Here is a 27010-nt window from a genome sequence, read left to right as displayed (position 1 = left end):
AATTAAAAATGGTCAGCAATTAATCTGGGAAACGCCAAGTGGGAATAATTGTAAGAATAGAGGGAACAGAAAGTTTCGTCTCTCGCGGAACTTTTAAATGTGCTCAGTAAACGAACCGTATGCGCTCAGCGAATAGAGTTTCGAGTTAAATTGCCATCAATAGACGTCTTGGCCGTCGCTACATTCGCGCAGGAAAAGCGAGAAAAAGCGAGAAAAAGCGGGAAAAAGCGGGAAAAAGCGGGAAAAAGCGGGAAAAAGCGGGAAAAAGCGCGGCCAAAGGGGCAACGAAACAATTCAACCCGGAACGCGCGCTCTCTCCCACTTTCCGTTCAACGGCCACTCCGGTTTCCCCTTTAATTGTATTCCAAGTAATTAACGATGGATAGCGTATAATGAACAATATCTACGAGCCAGACTGTATTTACGGCGCCGCGCCGCGCCGCGACGGCGGTAATTTGTACGCGGACCATACTTAATCTTACAATTGAAAATAATTTACGATTTACGTTGCGACGCAACTTACGATTAAAGTGCAAAATGAAACGTAAAACGCGGAATGACGGTAAACTGTCGAAACGCATCGAGTGCAGGCGCACCGTACCCTCGAAATTAGAATGACGTTTTCTTGCCGCTCGCGGGGTTCAACGAGCGTCGCGTTGCGTCGCGTTGCGTCGCGTCGCGTCGAACCTAACCCCCACTGAATTATCTCCGTGCCCGGTTAACAGCATCGGATTTTAAACGATCAAATTTTCACGCGTCTACGCGCGTAATTTGTCACTCGCGAACGCGCCCCACGGAGTCAAGTTTATTTAGTCGTAGTTTAAGTTTGCGTCGTGAACAAGCGGTTCTTAATAGAGCCCCGTGCAACGGTTGAACGGAGAAAAGGGAATAAAAAATTAGTGCACGACGAAAACCCGACCCACCAATTATTTGTCGCGCGCATACCGTTTCGTTTCTTCGTTGAAACAACGAGCGTTCCCTTTCTTTCTTTCACTCGGCGCAACTTTTCCGCGCGCGTGCCTTCCCAACCATCATTTCATTTTCTCCCTATATACCGAGTGGGGAATTATTTTCAGATCGTGTAACCGTTGCCTCGGCAGTTATTGTTTTCTGGTTTCGTCCCCATTGCGAGTTTCGCCTTTCTCCCTTTAATACGTCAAGGGGTCCGACGTTTCGTCGTCTGCACCTCCGAGCAGACTAGCTTCTCTCTTGGATCGATATTCTATTGTATCGAGTATCCTGAAGAGTTCTACTGCCTCGTAACGACACCGATGGTATTATGCGTATCGTTCTGCTGTTTGTAGCGATAAGCTACGTTGCCTTTACGCTGCTGTGCCGCATCCGTGCGAGACAGCTTCGGAAAATCTCTCTTGTTCGTTAATTTCCCACCAAACTAGTATGATGTAAACTAGTATTGATGTTGCCCGCGTCAATGACGACCACCACGCGCAGCGCAATTTATCGGCATCCAACATCCCATTGAAACGCTACGTATTGTAAATAGAAAAATAGTAAGCGACGTTCAACGGAAATCCGAAAAGAGAAATTCGTTGAACAGAGGGCTAGCAAGGCATTAATCGCGGAGATTAACTTCGCTAAGAAGGGGATTAAGAAAGTTAGTCGTGCAGCGAGCGAAGGAACTCGGAAGCCGCTATCTGCTGCTAAGCAGTTTACGAAGGACCGACCTCGCGATGTCGTCAAACGCTTTCTTCGCCGGAGAGCGGGACCGCTGTACTTTTTTCTTGCTCCTCGAGATGTTCTTTCCTTTGGAACTGAGAATCGTAAGTAGGGCTCAACCGTATTACCTTTCTCCGAACTCGTTTCTCGTTCGCTGTTTCAATTATCCGGTAGCTCTGCTAATTGCACTTTGCGCTTTATTCTCTGGCCCACCAATTGGCTTTTCTTAACTTGTTCTTGTCCTGCGACAGAAAACCGTTCCCACGACAATCTATCGAACGCGGTTCCTTTTTTAGTCGAACCAACGTGGTTTCCAACGTGGGTGGATCTTTTCGATGTAACCGGTGTTATCGATGCATCGATGATAGTTGGCGATGGTAGGCGGATTCTCTTCGAACGATGCGCGCATCCTCTTCACGATGGCAATTAACGAGTTATCAGCGGCCATCAAGCTCGTCCAAGGACGAAACTTTCCCAATTCGTGCTCGAGAGTTTAGACACCAATCGGTTCATTCGATTTCGAAGGAAAAAGATTGGATCGATCGATTGCCGGATTGATGGAGCCGCTCGAAATTGCTGATTGCGCCTGTCGATGCCCGTTGAAAAAGAGTCGCCCTCTCGAAACGTAAACGCTCGAGAGAACTTTGGGTAGCGTTGAAAATTCATCGTTGTGCTTCGTACAAGTTACGTTCTTCCGATTGTACGATGACCATCGATCGCGAAATAACGCTTCGATGCTTGATATTCAAACCGAACAAGTCACGTTGATTTAACATCCGAGAAATAATTTTGTGTAAACATTATTTAAAAAGTAACATAAAAAGTTTTTTATATTCGAAATAAATTCCTTTGAATGAAATAATAAAAAATAAACGGCAAGACGAATAAGAATGCAACAAAGATAACTGACGATTCGCCAAGTTCGTTGTAAGCTGCTTACGATAACGATCGGGTCAGCAAACGAGCTCCGAGCTCCGAGCTCCGAGCTCTTTCCGAGATGCAAGGGGAGAACGTTAAGGGCGAGCGCGTTTAAGATGCCTGACTTCCTCCCATATTACGATCCATTTACCTTGAGTTTCGTGATATTAGGAATCGACGACGAATCGATTTCACGCGATAATACGGAGACCATAGTTTCCACATAGGCCCGGCGATCGCAAAGTCGTGCACGTACGAGAACGCACACGAACATGGATAGCATGGCGGAAGGCAGAAGGCACGGATCCATGGAATTGTCAGCCATTCCAGACTCCAGGGATTAACTCGCCCAGGAATGCATTCCTCCTTTCTCTACTCCCACCACTCGTCTCTCACTCACTCGCTTGTTCGCTCGCTCTCTCACAGTCTTTCCGTTTTTTCCCGTACTTGGTCTCTTCCTCCGCCATTCACCTTTCCTCTGATTTTCTCGCCTCGTCCCTCTTCATGATAGGATGAAGCACTCACAGTCATTTTCTCCATTCTGCGATTCGATTTCCGTCGATATTGCTCCCGTCTCGCTAGATTCTTCCATTCGGTCGGATGAAGACGCTGCTGCCGAGGGAAATATATTCATCCGCGTCTAGCAGAGAGAACGAGAGAGAACGAAACGGGGGGACAGGTCGAAGGAGCGATGGGTAGAGACTGATTTGAAAAAGGAGAAGGCCAATTGAATCGTTAAGGAAAAAGGGGGAAGGGAGGGAGGGAGAGAGAGAGAGGAAATATAAGACGTTTCGCGACGCAGCCAACTAATTTCATCGTCGTCGATGCTATTCATTTTCCTACAACCTCGATCGATGTACTCCATGGTAAATACAATGTGTCTACGTATATGTTCCAAGATCGGGCAGAGGATCGCTGGTATTTAAAACGAACCGGTAGGATGTTGAGGATTGTCGCGGATAAGGAGAGAGATAATCGAAAGACGCGAAAGTCGTGTCGGAGCAAATTAAAAAGCGTTTAGCGCATCCATGCTTTCGTATTTGTTCATTTTTTACGGTACGTAAAAAGGTAAATTCGTTGCTTTAAAGTAGAAAGGAAAGATACAAGACTGGTTGGTTACGTTCGAGTCTCGATCAGTCTCGAGTTAGCGCGGCTCTATCGATCGTAGGTAACCACGCGATCGGTTGGTGCACGTTTCTTTTCACGCGGCGAATCGCGCGCGTTACCTGTCTGCGTAATACGTGTTTCAATGGAGAGAGCAATCGGATTGCTCCGTGCAGCGCAGTCACGGCCATGATTGGTACGGCATTGTGCGCCAAAACCAACGCAACGGAGAAATTAACCATGATCTCGATGATCAAACGATTCCAACGGTGTGCGCGTGCTAGCGAAATCCAGAGTGGCGCGGTGCGGCGCGGCATCGCACTGCTGCATTGCAGCTAACTTTGGGATGTGTATTCGTATTTATGTAGGCGCTCAAGTCGGATTAGCCGAGCGGAACGCGAGGATAATCGTGGTCGGTGCTATCGATCTTGGCGAACCGACATCGAACCGTTGTTTAAACCGAGTCGAATCAACGAAAGGAACTCCCACCGATCGCGATCGTGCGTTAAAACCGATCGACCAACGAATCGCTGCGATCGGTCTCGAGTTATTCTCGGCCCGCCCCTCGATCGATCGTTCACGCACTCCATTTCCTGCAATTCGAGCTACATAGACAATTCCAAGCCTGATCGAGTCGAGAAGAAAATTTCTACTCGAACGCGAGCTTGGTCTAATCGGAGAAATCGAAATTGCTGTTGTCGCGCGTCGGTGCAGGATCGTTCCGACAAGGAAACCGCGAGAATACGGTCGCGAATGTCGATAGTTCCGGTTCGTAGGTCCATGACGCGTCGATGATACGATGATACCGCGGTGCTCAGCACCGTAACGGTGCTCTGTAATTAATCAAGTGCGCGAGGCGAGAATACAGGGCTGCTCCTTGCAACGCGACGCACCGTTTACATACTCGATGCTCCCGGCTGAACGATGCACGAGCGCGTATGGCACAGTCGCGCGCGCACCAACAATTCGCTACGGTGCGCGCGTTCAAACGAGGGAAAAGAGGCCGGGGTGCCGAGTGTACGATCACGAGATAAATAGCAATGGTTGCATAATCGTCGACTGGGACAGATGTGTATCGTGATCGTAGAAATGGAAGAATCGAGCCGCGTAACCGTCACGCACGGACGAGTTGTTATCTACCCAGCACTGGAGCCAACGATTTTTCTTCGACACAATCGGATTACCGATGTTTCTCGTGTTTCGATACAATGGTCCAGTCGACGTCAACACCCGTCGACCGCGAACAATCCTTTTACGGAAATGCACGCATTAAGACAGACATAACGACACAGTTTCGGATGTAAATGCGAATTTCTACCAACACGCACAAATTACAGAAACGTTTCTGGTCTTGGACGAGTACGTATCAGCTGGTTCGATATCCTATTCGATTCGATCGTTCGGCTCGACGGATCGTTAGAAAAATGCAGTCGAGGAAGAAAAGCTGATCCAGATTCGTACGAGGCAAGGGATTGCACGATATTTGAAATTTGTCCGAGACGAGCCACCGTTAATCCGAGACAAATACACGTTTGTAAATTGTAGTTGGATCGCGTTACGGAAAGAGACGAGAGACAACGGGTGTACCATGTCAGCGTGTAAATATCTACCAACGTACGTAGTTATCCGCCGGTTACGCAATATCGGAAACAACACGTACAATTGCATCCAACTTGTGGCTGTTACGTAATTATCGAGAGCTCGCGGAAAAACAATAGCCTCGAGTAACTATCGAGCCTCCTTTATACAAACATGTAGAGAGAAATATCATTCGTAACGAGGTGTGCGAAGCGATAAGTATTTCTGTTTAATCGTGCTTCGCACCGGTGTTTCCTTTCACGGGTGAAATTGAAACCGGCCACGAACGACTTTTACCAACAATTATCGCGTATTTCCCTCTGATTAATAAAACTTTATACGATCGTGTTCGATAGTTGGATATTATGCACGTGCGATAGGTATCTTATCTGAAACCGCGATAGGGCGCGGCGGTTTGATAACGACTCGAAATAAAATGTTAAAGGGAAAGAAGGACGATTTGAATCGAGTTAAATCGAACGGAACGTAACGCAAACGCAACGTAGGTAATATTCCTTTAGAAAAATGAAATACTTGTTGGTTCTTAATAACCGCTGCACAACTGGTTTAGCTGATTGAGTGATATTTTCCGTGGTTGTCGTTCCAAGGACTAGGAAATGCACCGGCCCATGCGATTCACCATGTACGTACAATATACAACTTGGCGAACGTAGGTACACAGTTACGACAAACATGGTATGCGAGGCGTAAAAGTGCAGCGTGGATGAAACTAGTAGCGCAGGTGCATCCGTGCTGGTATAACGCAAGAAACGGCCGGATATAAACGTATTTCCGACACGCGGTACAGGTTCCTGTCGCGGTACGCTCTTTCCGATCTTCCGGATTCACGCGTATCCGTTTCTCAGGTTATCAAAGCACCGTTCATACATAATGGAACCGATCCCTTGGTACCTTTCTGTCGTCGCGTCGTTTCGTCCTCGATCCCTCTTTGCCCTCCAGCCATACCGCTCTCGCTCTCGATCGGCGGGAAAAATCGCTCGCGAAATTTCGACGACAAAGACTAGGACTAGACTAGGCCAAGACTAGAGCCGAAGAGACAAGGGCTGGTTAGAGAACAGAGGGCTGCTGGTAAGAAAACGAGGAGCGGTAAATGTTGGAATCGCGAGAATGCGCGCGGTAAATCGAGAGACGACCAAGCAACTATTTGCCCGGTATATTTACTTTAGTTTCCCAGCAACGAACCAGCAATCCGTTCTAAATGAAATTTTTAATAACGATAATAGAGTGTGTAAAACCGATAACGTAACACGGTATGCGATTGATAATGTTTCAGGGAGGGGAGTGGTGCTGGATAGTCAGGGTCCGGTGTTGATCTCGGAGCCACGCTCGTCGGTCGAATTCTCGAACGAGACCGGGACAATGATCCATTGTTCGGCCCAAGGTAGTCCCTCGCCAAGGATCGATTGGCTTATGGGAGACGGGTCACCGGTACTCCCTATACCGCACATCCGTGAGATCCTGGTAAATGGCTCGATGTACTTATTGCCGTTCGGAGCGGAGAGCTACCGACACGACGTCCACTCGGCGGTCTACAGATGTCAAGCCTCGAACAGTGTCGGCAGAGTGTTGGGCCGTGAAATTACGGTAAAGGCCGGTGAGTACCTTTATTTTACCTCTTCCGACCGATCGACTCTTTCCCCCCCCGAAACTTGACAACTCTCTATCCTCTGTATAATACATGTATAATATGGCATATCGAAGACCAAAGAAAACATTTATTTTATTTTACCTAAAAGTAGCTTTATTATAAGAGAATTAATGTTAGTGGTACGCGAGCGATGCGTACACAGGCCGGCACAAACTTGTCCTTGCGTTACAGATGCACGCACCTATACTAACCTAACGTAACTCGTCGATGTCGTCGGGTCAAGCTTTGTGCCAACCTGCGTATCTATAGGAGAAGAAACATTGCAACGCGGTAAGAGGATACTGCGAAAACGTTTTACGTTTTACGTCTAAATAGACAAAGCATAGAAAGTAGATTGTAGAAATATGCAGGAATAATCGAGGCAAACACAAGTATTTGCAGTAAATAAACATTTATTGCCGTCACGTCGATCGCGAACCTTATTTACCTGTATTTCCCAACGAATGTAATTTTCTCCGCATAAAGATTCCGCAGCGTATTGTCGTTACTCGTAATTATGCAATTGAAAGCGACGCGGTTGTAACGCGCTTACTGCATTTATGCGAGAGTGAATTTAGCGTGGTCGCAGCAGCGTTACCCCGTTCCAGCGTCATCAGTGCCGAATAGGTATACATGCATATGTATACTTACTGCCACGCCGCGATCCCTCGTTTTCTCGTCGCGTACAAATCGGCCGTTTCTCCCTGTTACGATGTTCTAAACCACGACAGAGGGAGAGAGAAAAGAGTGGAAAAACGTTCGCGACTCACGAGCCAACTACATTTATCGCCGTCCCGCCAGCCAGGTTCCTCGGCTACCTCGCCAGATGTACATTAAAACTTGCACTCGCTTCTAGCTAACAAGCGGCACAGGCACAGGCACAGGCGGCACTGCCAAGATCAAGATTCGCGGTCTCTCGCGCGTTGCCAAGTGCTTTCACCCAAATTTTCCTAAGGACGAGCGTAAACGTTCCTACTCGTTCGCGTTTAACGTACAAGAGAGAGGATCAGGCGAAACGCCATACCCCCGTTGCTGACCAAACTTGCGACAAACGACCTTTCGCTTTCCGAGCGAACGAGATCTCGCGATCTCCGAGTCCTGCCAACGATCGGTTATCGCGTTTAGCGGCTCGCGAATCCTGGCGAAAAATCCTCCCCTCAAAGTGTGCGAGTTACAGCGGAACTGCGAGAGGTGACTCTAATTGCCGAAACTACGGTTTCCATAATGATTTTAAAATCCGCGTTGCTCGCCAACGGAATAACGAGCTTCCGATAGAAAATGTCTGGTGGCAGTTATTGGGGTTAACGAGGTAGGCGGCGATCAATTCTGTTTGGAAATTCATAGTGACGCGTTATCGAGGCGCGACTCCTTTTACGATTATTCGTTTCTACACCGACTATAATATCTGATAACGAAAATAGTAAATGTAAATATTGCTTCCCCACGGATAATGTCCAAAACTTGTTCTAGTCGTTTCGTTGATTTATACGTTACGCGAAAATTTTCATTTCTCGAGCGTTCTCTACTTCGATCGTCCAACACCGGCATCGCAGCTTTTCATTCAACATTTTACGAGGACGTTTTCTTTCTCGGTAAACCGATAGTAACTTTGTTTCCAGTGGTGCGTCAGAAGTACGAGGTCCAAGTGCGAGATGCATATGTCCTGGCAGGAAATACTGGTGTGCTCAGGTGCGAAATACCAACGTACGTTAAGGAATATGTGGCGGTCACATCGTGGGTTCAGGATTCCGCCTTCAACATCTTTCCTACGCCGAAGAGCGGTGAGTGAAATTGCAACAAGTACAGTTGTCGATCTCGTGTCTCGGTACACGCGATCGCGGAAGCTTTTTGTGTGTCGCGCGTTTCCTTTCGTCGCGTCGACAGACTCGTTAAAATGGCATTTTCTATCTACGCGGGCTCGATAATCGTTCGTCGTATCGTGTAGAAGGAACGAATCCTCTTGGAAAAACTTGATCCGAGTTATTTGTTGACCGAACCCCTTCGTTCCCTTTCGATCGTATTGTACCGAATAAACGGCAAGTTTCTGACGCACGGTCTGATCTACATATAACTTTTCCGAGCGATACGTTTTCCATTCAGATCCGTGCCGGGCTGCGCTCTTGTCTCTCCGTTTCCTCTTGAACCGCAAGATTGAATTTTCCTTCGAGAACCATCGGGACTTGAAGCGTCGAGTTTTCCGCGCAGCGACGGTTGGTCGTGATATTTCATTTAATCCTCGGTATAAGTATCATTTTACGACAATTTGTCGGATGATATTTTGGGTACGTTCGACGGGTGTATGCGAACTGGTACAACAGACCGTACACGTAATTTGCAAAATGAACATTCAGGCGCCATGTAATTGTTTCTTTCGCGTGAAAATAATTCCGACAATTTTCTAAAGTAACGCGTGCACAATCAACAGCGCGAAATTCCGTCTAGTACTCATTTCATCCGAGCACCGAGGTTCAATTAGAAATGGCAACCCTACCAACTAATTTAATTAACGGCGAACGTAAACACAAATGTAATTGACGCTGGAAAGTGACACACGCGCGCTCGCATACATTTTCAGAGTCTTGTTTCAGACGGATGAAATCGTGAATTAGACAGAATTCGCGTCGCTATTATGTTAGCGCAACAATTGGACGCTCGTGACACAACTGATGGTCAAAACTCTGACAGACGTGGAGAAAAGAAAGATAGAGAATCGTATTATCCAACGGTTTGGATATGTTCCGGTGGTACGTTAACGCGAACACTCTATGGTTCTCTAATATCGAAACAATACGCGTTTGCCTGGTATTTAAATGCTCGAATGGGTAAAAGCGCACCGCGCGCTATTCGCTCGCCTGCTATTGTACTCTCGATTTCGCGTCCCAGGCTAAAAAAGAAGGAAAACAAAAAAAAAGAGAAAAAAAAGAAACACACACACGCACGCACCCGGCTTCGTAGGAGCGTGCACCTTTCTTGAAACCGATGCTTTCAGAATTATTACACCGACTAAATGGCATTTCAGCTCGTTAATGGGTATTAAAAAATGTTTCATTTGACCCAACCGGAAATCCGCTATCTCCATTCATCCGTATTTTCATTCCGCGAGAGCGTCGGCGCGTCCCGAAGCAGGGAACGCGATCCGCCAAGTCTTGCAGCGAGATTAAATCCCGCGTAATCGGTTGGTCTGCCCTCTCTGTCTATGGCGTCCCTTTTCGGGTAAAGAGCACTCGGTACCATGGCGCAGCCGGGCTCCTATTCTGCCGGTCTGTACACCGCGGCTTATTCGAGCATATTATTCCGCGTGTACGTGCACAAATATTCGCGTGGCCGAACGTTGGTTAGATCCTGCCCCATCAGCCAAATAGACGTCTGTCATTTTCCCTACCGCTCTTACGGATGCGTTGCATGTCGCGAGCCCTTCGCCCTCCGATACTCCATTACGCTTATTAGCGTGAAAATCAAGTAAATCCGTTTAAAACGATATTTTTCCCCTTCGATCGACGGACAGAGATTCCTCGGCGTTCAAGATCCTTGACTTGTTGACCGGCCAAATAGTCGAGCGTGTTTTACACGGAAACTTTTACTTCCGAATCCAGCCTAGTTGCGAGGCGAACAATTTTATCGAATATTTTCATTCACTTTTCATTAAAGTTTTCCGGCGTTCGGTTGCGTCGTAGCACCAAATTCCTGGAAAGGTTCGAATAATTGCGGCACTTATGTATGTGCTTGATACATTCGATATTCGATTATCGGTCGTCGATTTTCTATTAGTTCGTAGACATAATTTGTATCGTAAAATCGAGAATTTTCTTTTCTGATCGTATGCCGGTCCATGAATCTGTTGAAACAAATGGCTGAGTAAGTTGTTATGGCACGAGAGAGTTATCATCAACGGGTAGAATATCGAGCAATTTCTTGGAGAATAATGCAATATCACGAGCGCGCGGAGGATGCGCGGAACGAGCGACGGAATATTGACACTGGCAGCCAGGCGGGCGAAACGGGAAAGCAAAGTGGTAGGTAGGTGGAGAGGTAGGGGAGCAACGAGTATGAATACAGTCATTTATACGGTGAGGTGTGCGAGCGCGGGCAAAAACATTTTCACGCGATATATGTTTTCCGCGTCACCTATGGCACACGTGCACTCGCCGAAAATACTCACGGAAGAAGGAAATTTACGTAATATATTACGCGTCGACCCAGAAAGAAAAAGTGAGAAAATAGCGGCTAAAGCGTCCCTTTGTGATGTGTCGCGTCGAGTCGAGTCGCATCGCGCCTCGTCTGGCACAATACACGCGAAACAATTTCCCATAATTTCCATTAGAAGGTGCGCTCCGTACCCCGTGCCCCGTCTCGCGGTATTTTCATCGTTGTTCGCGAAATACGATATTCGATTTCCTCTTTGTTCGCCGAATTTTCAAGCCGGTCCAAATCACTTTTATCAACTCGTACGGCAACTCGGTTTGCAACCACCAAATCGCGACTGAATCGAATGCACCGTTAACAATGGCTATTTCAGCATCGCGACCTACGATCGTTGCGTCGAAAATTTCCACGAAACGCGATCGAGGATTAACGTTCGTTTTATAAATAGACACGACCTACTACTAGTCTGTATCTCCGTGTGCGAATTTTTCCGACCATGTATCGATTCAACTTCTGACCCAGAATTATCTTGAACCGCTATATCGATAGGTATGCAGAATACCGATCGTTACCGCCAATCTATTCTTTCAATGTTTTCATCTTATTCTCCAAAGACTTTTTATTTTATCTCGTCCATCTTTTCACTTGGGAACATTCTACCAAACTTGTCGAATATAAAAATAGCGTAGAAATTTTCTGTAAACTGTTTAGAAACTTGCCCCCAAGAAAATTGTTCGAGCGGTGTCCAAGGTGAATATTTTCCTAGAAAATTGTTCGAATAATGGCCGTCACGGCAAGAAGCTGCCACGTTGAGACGTCCGCCGACGCGGTAATAGTACACGCGATTTTTTTACCAGCATGAATCGATGAGACTGTATGAAATTAACATCAACGTCGACGTCGAGGCTCAGTTATTTTGGTCAAGCCCGGAGGACAACGGTGTCCATCGGTCGAATTTTCATTTTACGCGTCCATTTAATGACGCCCCGTTGCCGACTCCACAATTAACGACCAAGCCCAGTTTCCAAATCATTTTCCGTGCACCTTTAATTATTCGTCGATTTACAAGAGGCGCGATGCGCAGCGATGCTGCGAACAAAAGGGAGGATTTTCCATAAAAAAAATTTACATATTAATGGAAGCGCAGCCCGTCGTTAGAACGAGACACGATCGAGTCGAAATCTGGATAAAAAAAAAGAAAAAAAGGAAAAAAGGAAAAAAAGGAAAAAAAGGAAAAAAAGGAAAAAAAAAGAAAAAAAAGAGCAAAAGGGGAACGGGAATGGGCAGAGTGCCTATGCGCGTATCGCGGAATCAGTGATACGGATCTGCTTTCAGATGGGAAATATCATATGCTGCCGACCGGGGAGCTCCTGATATTCTCAATGACATCGGCCGATGCACAATCCAGTTATCGATGCCGGACTGTGCACCGCGTCACAGGCGACACCGTGGAAAGTTCTTCGTATGCTCGGCTCATGATAAACGGTAAGTTTCAGATATCAAACACCTGTCGTTATCCCGTGGATCGATCACCCACGCGATCTCGTCGTAAATGGAATTTTCGACTAGCGAATTTATCGCCACACAGCGACGGGTCACGGTTAAGATGGACTCGTTTTTATCGTTTCAACGCGTCGATACGCGTCGAGTCTACATATTTAAACATTTTTAATATCAAGCTCAACAATCGTTGTTAAGGTTTACGTCGCAGACGATAAATTGTAACGACGGCCTTTGTCGCGGCTATTGAGGAAAAACTGGCCAAGAAAGGATAAAACGAACGAGTTCGTGCGGTAAAAGCTGCATAATGTCGGCATAATGATGATTAAAGTACCTACGTGAGCAGCCGTTCGTTCCGAGTATTTCTCAGTGATATCCAGGGAACGTTTCGCGCATCTACTTAAACACGAGCGTTTATACAACGATCTCACGCATACCTCTTGCATAATAAATCATAATGCATTGTTGCGCGTTTCCTGTGACGGCAGGACGCTCGCTGTGCTCGCGCGTTGCCTTCTTCATGAATAAATCATGAGTGTCCGAAATGCTAATGGCCGAAACGTTCGCATTCTCTTCTGGTCGTTGGTGTTTCTCTTTCCACGAGCGACTTGTGCTCCCAGTTGTAAAGAAAATCTACCGACGAATCGATTCGAACCTTTCGGCTATCGGCACCGCATTACGCATTACTTTCGATCTATACAGTCTATAGTTAGGTTAAAACATGCAGCATCCTTTGCAACGCTCGATTATCGAACACTATCGTCGTTCGTTGCCGAAACACTGACTTTTCTTTTCTCAAAGATTGCGTGTATCCAATGCTGCGATCGATATAAATGTTCCTTCGTTCGTCGGTATTTGATGGACGCGTGATATGTAAACGGTCCTAATCGACCCCTGTTAACGATCGTAGCCCACGAACACGATGGCTCGTCGACGGTGCACTTGATCCGGTGCAAGAGAGCTGCTGATTCGTAAGACATAAAATGGGTCGAATGTGGATGAGCCGTTGGAACAATGGGTTGGCTAATGATGAAAGTGCAAGCCGAGATGCTCCGGTGGTTCCGAGATAAAGAAGACACGAAATCGAATGCGAGATGAACATATTGTTCGTTGGTAGTTGCTCGTCGTCTGAAACGATGAAATCAGAGGCGGTTGTTGAAGAAACTTGGACCAAAGTAAGACATTTTTTCACTTCCTGAAACAACTGCTTTCGAAAACCGATGTCTATTAAAGTACATCACCGAGGAACGAAACGTCGAGCAAACCGTTGTATATTACATAATTACGTATGTACTATACACATATATCATTGACAGCGTACGTTTGTTTCTTTTATCGATATCCGTCCGAGTGACATTCGAGTCGACCACTTGATGCGAGTAAAGAAAATCGCTGTGAAAAGAAATCCGAGAACAAAGTTTTCCCTTCGTGGGCAAAGTTTAATCTGTACTGTTCTCCGAAATGTTTCCGGAAACTGAGGACGTGCCTCGAAATATGTTTGCCTCGAGGCGCGGAGAAATTTATTTCCCGAGAAATCGGACAGTTAACGCGCTTCTTGCCAGACTCGTGGAGGACTGTTCCTTGGACGTTGGGCTTTTAAATATCATAATTAATACTTTGAGGAGGGAAAATAAAATAAAATAAGAGAAAGAATAGTATCCGCGCACGTGCACGGTGGTATTACTTGCAAGTATTTTAAAGACTCTCTCGGCCGAAAGTTTGGTAAAATCGTGGAACGAGGCGAGCAGTTTCTTCGTAGCACGGTTTTACGATACCCCCGTGGGTTTTTCGCCTCGGTCAATGACGGGGGTATGGCCGAAGGAGAACGGAAAGGATCGGTGAGATAGAAAGGCGGGGGCTGGACCGAGAGGGGCAAGAATAAGGAAAATGCGGCGAAGAAAGGGGACGGAGGAATATCGCTCCATTGGAGACTCGACGAAAACGCAAACTACAATCCACGGTGCCAGGATGCTAGCAGTCTGCGGAGCAACGTCGGCAAGAAACAATGCAGCCATCACGGTTCCAATCCCTTCGCTCGCTACCCTGCAATCTTATCGAGCTCAACCTACTTGTATATCTCTTTTTTTCCACACCCTGGCGTATTCTACTACGCGCGTATATCGCACGCGATAGATTTTAAATCGTAAGATTTCAGATGCAATATTATCGTTGAATTACAACTTTGCTCGAGGATTTCTCCGTCCGATCGGATACATCGAGTAAAAGCCAATTAGATATCCCTCTCTCTCTCAGAGAGATATAATTATACCGTATTGCGACCGGACGATATACGTATTATACGACACGCACCGAAATACGTGTACGCCTTGCGTGCAAATCGCGCGTTGTGACCCGAATTCTGAAGCAATCAGTGGCTTGCATTAAATTACGCGTGTGCTCCATCGGTTCGAGAGCAGCTCGCCGCTTCGACGACGTAATTAGCGAACGACCTAATACGATTGCCTAAAATTAATGGAGAAACCTGTCGTCTTCCCGACTAATTAACCAAGCACGAACGATCTACCGATTCTTCGTTTCGAATCTTGTTAAGGATTCGCCACGCGTCCAGTGTTTACCTAAAATCCACTCGAACGTCCCTCTCCCTCCTTTCATCCGTACTCTGGTTTTGTTTGTTCGTGGTCGGCGCGGCAACGCTGCAATCAAGAGAATATTATACCTTGAAAGTATTAAAATTGGCATTTTGGTAACGCTTGGCGGAGGTGCGCGCAGGAAAAAGGCGAACGGCGAGAAGCCGCGTCTCTCACCACGCGCGTTGTACAAGATACATTGTACGGCTAATTAGCGACAACTTTGTCACGGTGAAGTTGCTTGCTCCAGGTAAATACGCGGGAAAGACCGGAGCCATTTGAAATTCGCTTTGCCGGCAACACACGCGCCCGGTGTATATTTAATAGAGTCTTAATTGGAGTCGACGGCTCGAAAGGTTTAATTGGACATCGTTCCGCCGCGGTCGCGTTTTTCCCCTCGCTCGCTGCATCCCTCCTCGCCTCGACCGAACGTTTCACGTACCCTTCTACTCGCAGATCGAGTGCCGCGAGAAAGAGCGAAGCCTCTGAATTACGCAGTCAATGACTGATGGTTCAAAGGATATCAAGATGTTCGTTCGAGAACACTGTCTGCCTGCCCGGCCGATGTTCCGCTTAAATGTCGTGCTCGTGCTCGTGTATCCGCCGAGTGTTCTCCCTCGATATCAGTCGAGTTTGCGTACTTGAAAATCACTTGCCGCTGGTTATTAATACCATTCCCACAGAGAAAAATACTTTTCAAATTTTTTTCGACCGGCCTTTACACAATTTCTTTCCTTCTCTTTGCCAGTCTGTCTTGTCTGTCTTTCGATTGCCGATTCGATCGTGAAACGGAACGATAATCATGCCGGAGACGTGGAAAAAGATAAACGAAACAATGGAAATTTAAACCGGTTAGAGATAGAAAAACCAGTTTTGCGAATAAGTAGACGTGCTTCCGCCTGCGATCATCGGGTTCTACTGTTCGCTAATGGGGTTCATTTTCGGTGTTGACGGTTTTCCAAACATCATCGACGGGTCCTCGACGTTTAAATTCCCGGCGATGCTAGTTAAAAATGGCGAATCGATCGACACGTTCCCTCTATCGAGTGGCAGACGGCGATCAAATACTACCGCGGTACGTCGACGGAAAGAGCGAGCAAAGAGTATCTGGCTTCGATGATATACATATAGTTATTAACGCGGTAATGAACAATTGGTCGCCAGAGGAATCTGCGACGAGAACAGTTGTTTCGATTCGAGCATCGATCGATCGGTCACATTCTGCGCAGCCGCGCGTGCGCGTGTTTTTCATCGGTTGAACATCAACATGGACGACAGTGACGCTGACGCTGACGCTGACGTTGAGGTGCGTAAGTCGAATGAGAACGGCATAAAAAGTTTCGAATGTGGATGGCCCTGAGTTGGTGGAACCACCGGTAGTATGAACAAGGGTGTGGTGGCGGGGCGTTGCGGGAATATGGCAACTGGAATTGCACACTGGCATCAGCGAGAGAGAGAAACATTGTGGGCGAGAGCGTGAGAGATGGTTTGAAAGCCAGCGAGAGAAGCAACGAGAACCAAGAGAAAGCGAGATAGAGGCAAGCGACGATCAATACGCCATCAGCTTAAATTACAATAATAACGCCGACCAGACAAAAGCCGAGCGAGCCATTATAAAATAGTGTAGCTGTAAAAAACTGTGGCGTCGCAGGGTCGAAATATTCGACAAACAGTACTCGGCGTTTAAGCGTTACTAGAACAGAAATAAAATGTTGGTTATTTTGGATCGTTGTTAGACGTTAAGTCTCTAATTCCGACAAATTCGGGATGCTCGTTTCGCCATGCGCTGTTTAGCGAGAGCAAAACAGCACGGCAATGCGCCTCTCGAGATTACACTCGTTAAAGTAGATACGTGTTCCCAACTTATTACGTATGCGTATTTCGATTAAATAAATGGATCGATCAATTTTTACGGGTCCATGTTACAGTGAACATTTCAAGATCGTTGAGCGATCGAAACGGCGAAAATGGATTCTTCTTAAGCGTGCAATTACCTTATCGGTGATTGAAACGTAACTCGATCGATCCGATGTTTGTGAAATACGAAATTCTAACGAGGTTCGAGCACTCTCGGACGATGCTCTACGCGTTAGATTTACATTTTGTCGGTAAAATGGTTATTCGTTTTGTAATATAATAATATAGTATCCCTGAAACCTGCGCAATGAACACAATTTCTACTTAAACCGGGAAGAGTAGTAATGTGGGCGTATGAGAGAACGGAGGAGGTGGAGGTGGAGAGAAAAAGAGAAAGAGAGGGGAAGGAAATGAATGTAAATTTTCCGAGCATACTAATTCGCATAATACGTAACAAGAACAAAAGTAGGTCTTTCGTAGACATGAAAGATTGATACCGAGATCTTTGTCTCTTTCAACGAGTCCTCGGAGATTTCTTTCTCAGAAACGTCCAGGAGCTTCAAAATGTATTTGGAGGTATCCACTGTTGGATGGTTAAGGATAAATTGACGATGGTAAGAATCTACTTTTGGCGGTGCGGCGCGGCACAAAGTGCTTCTCTTTCCAACGTTTCACGATTCATCGACCGCACAACTTTTTCAAATAGAGTGGCTAATTCGGACGACCGCCTAAAAAATGTCTATTACCGCAATTTAATACAAGAAATTAGCAAGTATGCGGTACTCGTTGCTCGTGTAATTTTATTTTCTAGTAAGATAACGCTGCGGTTCGTGTTACTAAAATTTTTTAATTTTAAGTAATAATTTTCATCTGAAAATATTTCATTTCTCGTGTAAAGCGTCTAAGAGAGTAGTCGGAATATTGAGAAGAAATTTTCAAGGCAAGGGGCAATCTCTAAAGATTTTGTCCCATTCTCCTTTTCAGACCAACCAAAACCAGTCCCGCCACGATTCAACGAACGAGTCAGCCCAGCACCGATACGGACCGGAGAAACGATCGTCCTCTCCTGCATCTCTCAAGGAATACCGCCCCCGACGTACCTGTGGTTTCGTGAGTCCGAATCAGGCACGGCGATGATCTTCAATTCGGAGAGAATTCACGCCAGAGCGGGCGTGTTGGTACTACAGTCAGCCAGAGCCGAGGACGCCGGACGATACGTCTGTCACGCCAACAATACGGCCGGTTCCGAGAGGGTCGAATTAGAAGTCTCCATTATAAGTAGTCTCTCCATTCATCTAGCACCTCAACAGGTTAGTTTCCGCTAACTTTGTTTCATCTTTCTGTACCTTTGCTCTCTCTCTCTCTCTCTCTGAACAGCCAATCGATTTCGAAAAATTCCCACTTGGATCCTTCCCCCTTTCCTTATTCTCATCCATTTGCCGCCTCAACAGGTTAGTATCCTGTTTCCCGACGATTGGATCTCAGAAACGAATCGAACGATTCGGTTGCTTTTCTCCTCGACCCTCGATAATTCTCATCCTTTGAGAAATCTTTAAGCTCACCCTGTCTCCTTGTTCGTTCCGTACGCCTTTTCGGTCGCGCTGCGTCCTCGTCTTCCGGTGTACTCGATTACTTATTCTCGATTCACTTATCGCAACGAGATACTTTTTTGCGGCATCGACCCATAAACTACCCCACGTCTCGATAATCTCGGCTGGCGTACAATGGTCGCGTCGAGAACGCTTTTCCAGAAATAAATTCGCAGCAGTTTCCACGACAACGCAAAAGGGCTAAGGTTCTCGATGATAAGTAACTTCTCTCTTCGTCCATCTGCAACATCAACAGGTTACCGTTCCTTTATTCTATTTTGTAAACAACTCGAGAGCTCCTTCTTCTCCGTCGGTTTCTTTTTCTTCTCGCTGGTCGGTCTTTCCTCACCCCCAACCCGTTACGTCCCAGCCTATCCTGACAGCGTAGTCGAGATTTCGCAACGACCGTCAATTCTATTTCCAACAGATCTGCAAACTGCGCGACATAACGGTTCGTTGCTCCGAGACTTTGTTAAGTCGATGAGATATTCCCGAGCACGATCTCTCCAACACTGTACTACGCAGACCTTTCCGAATAAATTCCCATCGACTGCGAGACGTCGTCGACTAATTCTCGCCGTCGTGGATAATTGGAGGTCGAGGAATCTAAACACAACAACGGACGACAGACTGATGACGCCACGCCGAGGTCCGTGCTTCCGTTTCTTCCCTCCTATCGACCGAATTTCGCACGACAAGTAACGAACACCGCGCTACTCGTTGCGAACGAAATGGCCTTGGTTCGCTTATGGAACGTTTAAAAAGTAGTGGTCGCACGGTGTACGGGACGTCACGACTCTGCTCGCCGTAATACTGCTGCTATATTGTACGTATCATATAGGCACTGAGAGTTAATCGTAAGGAGAGACAAAAGAATCAAGTTGAAAAACAACAGCGCCTTTGTTTGCCTTTTTTCTCAATGCGACGCCTTCCAGCCTCCCTCCCACCAGCCAATCGGTCGTCTCGAAGGCGCCAACTTGCTCGTCTTATTTCCCATTACTTGTTCGCCCGCTGAATTCCCTATCAAAGGATATTTAAAACCTCTTTCAGTTTAAAAGAAACTTTCCTTCGACGAAACGAACACGAAATCCTCTTGACGATGTTTAACGTTCGCAAATTCGATTCGATCGATTGTTCGTGACTTGTCGGTCGCTTTGCGTCGCTTTGCGTCGCTTTGCGTCGCTTTGCGTCGCACCGTGAACATCCCTTTTCCAAGTATTCGAGTGTCCGTTCGTTTATTCGGCGGCTCGAGCCGATCATTTGTTGCGGCCCTTCCGGTCGTATAGCAAAATCGAGTCTTCCTTCGTTCGATATACATACTCTGATTCTTTCACGCTCGAAAAACCTTCCAATTCCTTAACAGAGTTTAATAGTTTACGCAACAAAAACCATCTTGTTTAATAATATCGATACAAGCTAGATACAAGCCCGATGAGATCGAAGCGTAATATAATAGATCCCGATTAATGGCCGATTCTCAGTTAATCGGTATTCGTATAAATAGAAGAGCAATGTCGCGTCGCGTCCGACGCGTCCGGCGTGCCCGACTATCACAGGCTTTTTCTACTTGCCGTTATCGAACATAAGCACCTACGACATACATATAGTACGTATGATACGTATCGATTTATAGTTTCAACTCGTTGCTATACGATACCCCTAAGAGAAAGAGCTACGTCGCTACAACTTGCCTACTCAAAACTGGAGGTTTTGTTAAACACTTGGCCGCATCCCGTTTACCTAGAACGGTTCTCGTTAATGCTATATCGGTCGAGTCACGAAGCTGATCAAAGGAAGATGCCTGCGAAACTCGGAAGCAATTAAGCTTTCCAAGTTGGACGATGAAATACCCAGCAAGACATTCAATTTGCTAGTATGAATTCCTGTATTTGGTCGCTTGAAATTCGTTCCCCGTTGTATCCACGCACTTTTTACGCAACCGTTTATATTTGTTGAAAACGAGCTACATACTACCCGTCGCACTGGACTTGAACGGCGATCAACATTCTAGCCGAGAACGAAAATAAAAGTTATCGATATTTTTTTATATACATATGGTATGTTATTTTATCTTGACGAGAGTATGCTGTTATTATATTAATGATGCTATCTCGACACAATTTTGTTCACACGTGTTTATGGCGAAACGATAATCACGGTAATACTAAATACTGTTTATCTTCCACTTGTACAGAGCAGCATCCTTTCGGTCGTTTTAAATTAGATTATACTTGGTTTAGGATCAAGTTGATTTATCGTTGTTAATAACCGTGACGAACCGATATATGTATACATGTATGTATCTGTTGCAGGTCACAGTCGACTTGGGGAAAGATGCGAAATTTCAGTGTTCCGTTACTGGTAAGCCAGTTCCGGTGATCTCCTGGACAAAAGACGGTCTTCCAGTGAGAGAAGGCGCTTCCGGCAGAAGTAAAATCACTGGAAACAACGGCTCGACGTTGTACATATCCGCGATCGCGAGAGACGACAAGGGGATGTATCAGTGTTTCGCAAAGAACGACTACGAAATGGTTCAAGCGACCGCGGAGTTACGTCTAGGCGGTGAGTGTATTTTTAATGCGTAATCTTTCGTTTGCCTCTTTGCGAATAATAGAGAAACGAGGCGAGATAAATGGCGTGGAAGTTTGCACCGCGAACGAGCCCACCGGTGAAATTAGTTTTACCACGAGCTAAAAATTTAAGGTCGATGAAAACATATGTATGTATCTCGCCATCGCGCGAGTTACCCGAGGAACTTTTCAAACGCGACGCGCAACACAGAGACACACTAAAAACGACTTTTCAGTCCGAGCCCAGACGGATTAGCTAATATATCCAAGCGCGAGTAACGCGAGTGATTGCACAACTTTCGTCAAGTTGTATAAAATTTCCTTAGGAAAATAATAGAGTTAAATTAAAGCTATTACCGGGTATGCTGTTAACTAAGAGCCGTAAGGCTGTATCGTGAAAGTTTGGCAACTAGCTGTGCAGTTTTTATCGGTCGTTGCGAAACAAAGTCCGTTAAACGCGATAAAAATATACGTATTATAACTAGTCTTTATCCCGCGTTACCCTTTGGACGAGTTGAATATTTTTAATTAAGCGAACGGAAAAGTTTGTTCGCGACGAGCGCGATGGTCTTGGTCAATTCGACGACCGATCATCCCCTGAAACTTGATTTTCTTTTTTGCGACACACAACGCTAGATTCGCTCCGACGAAATATTCAGCCAAGTATAACCTTTTCGTAGTTATGAATTTCGGTCAGAATTTTACTTAGAATCGACGCTAGGTTAATAACATATAATAACATATAGGGTGTGGTGTTTGGCCACCCCTGGGAAAAATTTTAATAGAGGATACTTGATAAATTTGAATAGAGGGTCTCTTTTATTGGAGAAATCTGATTCGATGCGTGAAATCAAATACTCCCGTTACTTGGCCGGCTCTCTCGACTTGTAGGTCTTGCCTATTCTCAAGCTCGTGGAGGCGAGGGATGAAAAAAAAACTGTCGGCAAAAGAAATAATAAGACCTAGAATGGAAGAGACACGGGGAGGAGGAGGAGGAAGTAAGAAAAGATGTAGAAGGTGAAAACGAATAGCGAGAGAGCCGATCGGCGGTAGAGAAAGAAGGAGAAGCGAGAGAAGAATAAAAAGCCAGGGAAGAGCGTCGAAATACTAAAGAAAAAGAAAAAAAAGAAAAGAAAAAAAGGTGCTTAACGAGGGCGATGCATAATGGAGAAAGGAGAAATCCACTGGCTGGCGTGCCGTGAAATAAATACATACCGTTTGTCTTAGTCACGAGAGTGGGAAGTCGGCCGAGGCGGCTGCTAGTTGGCGAAATGAAAGAAACTCGACGCGACGGGGCGTGGAGTAGAAATTGTGGTTCGATAAAAATGTTGGTACCGCTCGAAATTCCCGCGCAAAAACCGCGGGCTAGGACGAACGCCGCTTCGGACGAATACTACCGTCATCGTTCTTTAAAACCATGGTCGCACCGCGCTGCGCCACGCAACACATAATCCATTACCTTAAACGACCGTGTCGATCGACGGTCCCAAGTGCACGTACATACGAACGGCCATTTCCGTCTTTTCGTCGCGTCTCGATGCATCGACCACGTCTGTAACAGAACGAAAGAACGATCCTTGGAATCGACTTAAAAGTTGAAATAAAAAATCGCATCTAATTCTCTCCTATGTGGCATGAATCTGTGCCCGTTTTCTGCTCGTTTTCCCTCGTGCGATACCCTTTCCCCGTATCCGGTTATTCTCCTTTTAAATAATTCATGCATACATCGAATACGCCATGATTCGAAACAGTCCAAATCGAATACATACTTGGAAACGGATTAATCGTTTGGCGTAACAAAGGGAAGGAATCAAAGCGGCAAACTTTCATAACGATGGCTGGCTAACTGACTCGAATGGGCAAATAAATGTATAGCTACGCGTAACGTGCTGGTATTTTTATTCTTGTTTTTCAGTTATACGGCTGGCCGAAGCGGAAGCGTTTACGGAACGCATGTACGACGGAAAGACAGAATTGGTGAAAAATTGCCTGGATTGTCGGTTCGAGTCATATCATTCGTCGAAACGTTCAAACTGGTACAGCGTTTTAGAAAACGAATATGCTAAATATTTAACCAAAGGATTACGAAATCGGTATTACGTATTTTCCACGATTCTACGCGTTCGTGAAACGCGAACGATATTCGTATTTGGTATAGAAAAAGAAAGAGAAATTTAGTGGTTCGCGAGCAGAATGATAGCTCGGCTTACGGGTGATATCAGCCAGAAACAAGCGTGGACAATAGTATATGTATGTATATCGGGCAGCGGGTAAAGTTTTGGATAACCGAGGTGCGGGAGGAATAACGACAATGAGCAGCCGGTCCGATGTGGTGCGACGCGGTGCGACGCGGTGCGACGCGGTGCAACGCGTATACAATAATACGAGATTCGCAAAACGGGGCGTGGCATTCGGCAATACGGAATCCTGATTTACGCGGCGTGCAAACAGCCGCGCAGCTCGGAGCCTCGGTTATTGTCGGCTCTATAATTTGGGGTTAATTCACTAGGCGGCACTCGAGTTCAGGCGTCAAACCGCAGATCGATAGTTGCACCAGCGTGCAGGGCTTGTCATGTAAATGTTGCGTGCGTAATACGCCGCCTTGCGGCTGCCCAGGGTCATTTAGAACGGGACCTCGGGCTACTTCTGGGGTGCGTGACCCCGTGAGCGCACCTGAATCTGCAGTTGCACCGCTTCACGATTTCGAAATTTCGCCCCCAGGTACATCGCGTCGCGTCGTCCACTGCGCCGCGCCATATCGTACCAATTTCCGCTCGCTGCTGGCTGTCCATTGAAAATGAAAACGACCGACGACCTTATGCTACGCGTGACATGCTCTAAAGGGAAATTCGAAAACTCGAAAACGCGAATTCTTCGAAAGCAGGCTAGTAAAATAACACCCCGTAATAGGCACAGCGTATACTCGTGAGATCGAGTGGTAAGCGTGTCTTATCGATACCTTTTCTAAAACGCTGACAACTGTGTGCAACGCACTTTCTCTACTGGCCTCTTCCGTCTAGTATACGTGCTCGAAAAATGTTCCGCAGCTATGTAAAAATAGGTATATCTACTCGAAAGAAGAAAATACGTGACGACGCTGACGTTGAAACTCAATACCGATCAAACATCATAAAGACATATTAAAATGATCCTAGCGACAGGTTCGTGAAAATCTGTTTCGTTTAATTGTGTAACGGTAACATCTCGGAATGCCGGAGAAAGTACATATGTACATACATCCGAAATTACAGCATACGTAAACATCTGTTAGCGCCAACGTCGATACGATTCGATACGATTTAGCTGTCACGCGGCTGTCAATTATTCGCTCTTTCTACTTTTCTCAACGTCCAAGTCGAACTCTCTGTTTCTTTCGTCTGTCCCTCTCCCTCGTGTTATTTAATTTCGAATTTTTATCGACATTTCGTTATTTTTCTCTGATTCGTGTGCCTGCATTTACCTAATCCGAACGGTACGACTTTCAGACGTTGCTCCGCAGCTTCTCTATAAATTCATCGAACAAACGATTCAACCCGGTCCTTCGGTCTCGCTGAAGTGCATCGCCACAGGAAACCCGACGCCGCACTTTTCCTGGACCCTCGATGGATTTCCTCTTCCGCAGAACGACAGGTACGATGTCTCTTTCCACTTTCCGGTGCCGGAGAAAAGAATTAAGGGTTGCGCATCCGTTATGTTTCGCGAGTAGTTTGTTCCATTATAAGCGACCAAGGTTTGCAATTTGAGTTAACTTGTATAGAACAATTATTAAACCAAGGTATTACGATCGATGGAAAATCAGAGTAGAGCTCCTCGTTAGAGCGCAGCTCCCGTGGGAACGTGGGATGGATACCTCCTCGCGGGTTTCCATTCTCTGAACCAATCGAGAGGAAAATTACCAATCAACCGGTCTCGGTTTAAACTTTTTACAGCCGTTCGATTTCGAATGATAGATTTAACGAGCCCGTGTACACGTTATTTGATAATACCATCAGGATCGTTTAATTTATAATATTTCTTCCGTTTCGTAATTTTCTCGTGCGTAGCAATTATCTACCGAACAATTATCGTGCGAACAGAGAAAATATTGGACCAACGGCACGTAAGGTTACGTAACGAAAATCTTATGGTGCTTGCTCGCAGGTTTATGATAGGTCAGTATGTGACGGTGCACGGAGACGTAATATCGCACGTGAATATAAGCGTAGTGCACGTGGAGGACGGCGGGGAATACCGATGTACGGCGGCGAATCAAGGGGCGAGAGTCCACCATTCGGCTCGTCTCAACATTTACGGTCTGCCCCATGTACGCCCGATGGGAAACTATGCCGCAGTGGCCGGTGAAACCACCGTCATCAAATGTCCGGTCGCTGGTTTCCCGATCGCGAGCATTATATGGGAGAAAGGTCAGTGATCGCGGTGCTCGATGGAAACCATTAAAGCCGACGCGATGCGATGCGATGCGATGCGATGCGTTTCGTTTCGAGTCCATTCGTTAAACCTTATACGTCGTATCATCTACTTGGCTCGCTTTACCTCGACCTAACTAACCCTTTACGAGACTCGTCGGATTCCCTGTAAAACAACCTTCGAGGTGAAAGATTTAAATATAATATGCAGAGTATAAGCAGCATATGCGAACAACTAGCAATCGTAAATCTCCACGATCTAACGCGGAGTTAAAAAAAAATGGAATCAAAAAATGTTCAGTCTTTTCTATTTCTTTCAGAGAAAAACCAACAAACCTTTTCCCCCTTAAATTGGAATTTTTCTAACTAAGAAAAAATAAGCGTAACTTTATTTTTGCCCATTTGAAAAATCAGCATCGGTCACGTAAAAACGAATTGCTGGTTTTGGGTTTCATTCCTTCGAACGAGAAAACTCGAGGCCGCTACCTCCGAGAAGTTGGAACGTTTTCTTTTTCCAGTAATGATGAACCAAACTTTTGGAAAAGTTTCAAACGGTACCGTAACTTTCTCCCTTTTTACGAACGATGTAGCATGACGGTGCGCGCGTTATATCGTTCAAAGTCGAGTCGCGACTACAGAAAGCGGTTTGAAAACTCGACTGTATGTATGTAGATACGTAGAGGCGCGAGATACCGTAACGTCGAGAGTTGAACCTTGATTCCGTAGCTGTGTAAACAGTCTGCTTGCACCAACTAAATTTATCATTCTTCTCGCTTTAGGTCTGGGCTATTACGAACTGTTCGATTTATTTAATGCCGATAATAAAGCTCCGTAAGCGAGTAGCGTCTTAAAATTTCAGTTTTACGAGTGGACTCGTGCATAGGTTCCAACAATTTTCATCTGTTGTTAAACGGTTTACCGGGCAACGCAACTTTTATTTCATTTTTACGGTATCTATCTACTATATTATTATGAAAAGCGTTATTAGTTTACTTAACTCGCGAGAGAAAGTGGAATAGTTGCGTTTCGAAATAGAAGCAACGTAATGAGAAAGGTTTCTTGTTGGAACCGCAGACGGTAAAGTGCTACCAACGAGTCGACGTCAGGAAGTATCCCCTAACGGAACGCTGGTGCTTCATCGTGTCGACAGCAGCACCGATCACGGTGCATACACCTGTACGGCGAAGAACAAACAAGGTCGCTCCGATTCACAGACGGTTCACATCGAAGTGAAAGGTAAAGTTTCCTCCCTCTCTTTATCCTCCTCCGTTCGATTTTACCATGTCTTTTCCGAGTGATTTTACCTCCGCTTAAAATGGAATAACAGCGTGTTCCGTTAGCGCTGGTATCTATCTCGTTGTTGGAACTGATCCGCTCTGTCAGGATTTTCCGTGTTTCGACAGCATAGATCGACACCTCGACGGCTCGAACG

At 46.0% G+C, this 27010-nt stretch overlaps 1 protein-coding gene across 7 annotated transcripts in view; it reads left to right on the top strand.

Annotated features, from left to right (window-relative positions):
• LOC143340783 (cell adhesion molecule Dscam1) overlaps positions 1-27010 on the top strand; it is a 78723-nt gene that overhangs the window by 33797 nt on the left and 17916 nt on the right. For 5 of the 7 annotated variants that reach the window (XM_076763066.1, XM_076763071.1, XM_076763065.1 and 2 more), the window contains exons 3-10: positions 6572-6892; positions 8545-8706; positions 12404-12553; positions 17998-18323; positions 20915-21164; positions 24658-24802; positions 25313-25575; positions 26653-26814. In XM_076763066.1, coding sequence (XP_076619181.1) covers positions 6572-6892; positions 8545-8706; positions 12404-12553; positions 17998-18323; positions 20915-21164; positions 24658-24802; positions 25313-25575; positions 26653-26814 — 1779 coding nt within the window. Of the gene's footprint in view, positions 1-6313; positions 6450-6571; positions 6893-7117; positions 7217-8544; positions 8707-12403; positions 12554-17997; positions 18324-20914; positions 21165-24657; positions 24803-25312; positions 25576-26652; positions 26815-27010 lie in introns of those variants that run through there. The other 2 variants (XM_076763068.1, XM_076763072.1) reach the window with 2 other exon arrangements.

Source organism: Colletes latitarsis, chromosome 4 (assembly GCF_051014445.1).
Source record: "Colletes latitarsis isolate SP2378_abdomen chromosome 4, iyColLati1, whole genome shotgun sequence".
NCBI classification, from domain to species: domain Eukaryota; kingdom Metazoa; phylum Arthropoda; class Insecta; order Hymenoptera; family Colletidae; genus Colletes; species Colletes latitarsis.
Note: the sequence above shows the minus strand (reverse complement) of the source record. Positions and strands in the feature narration are given on the sequence as shown.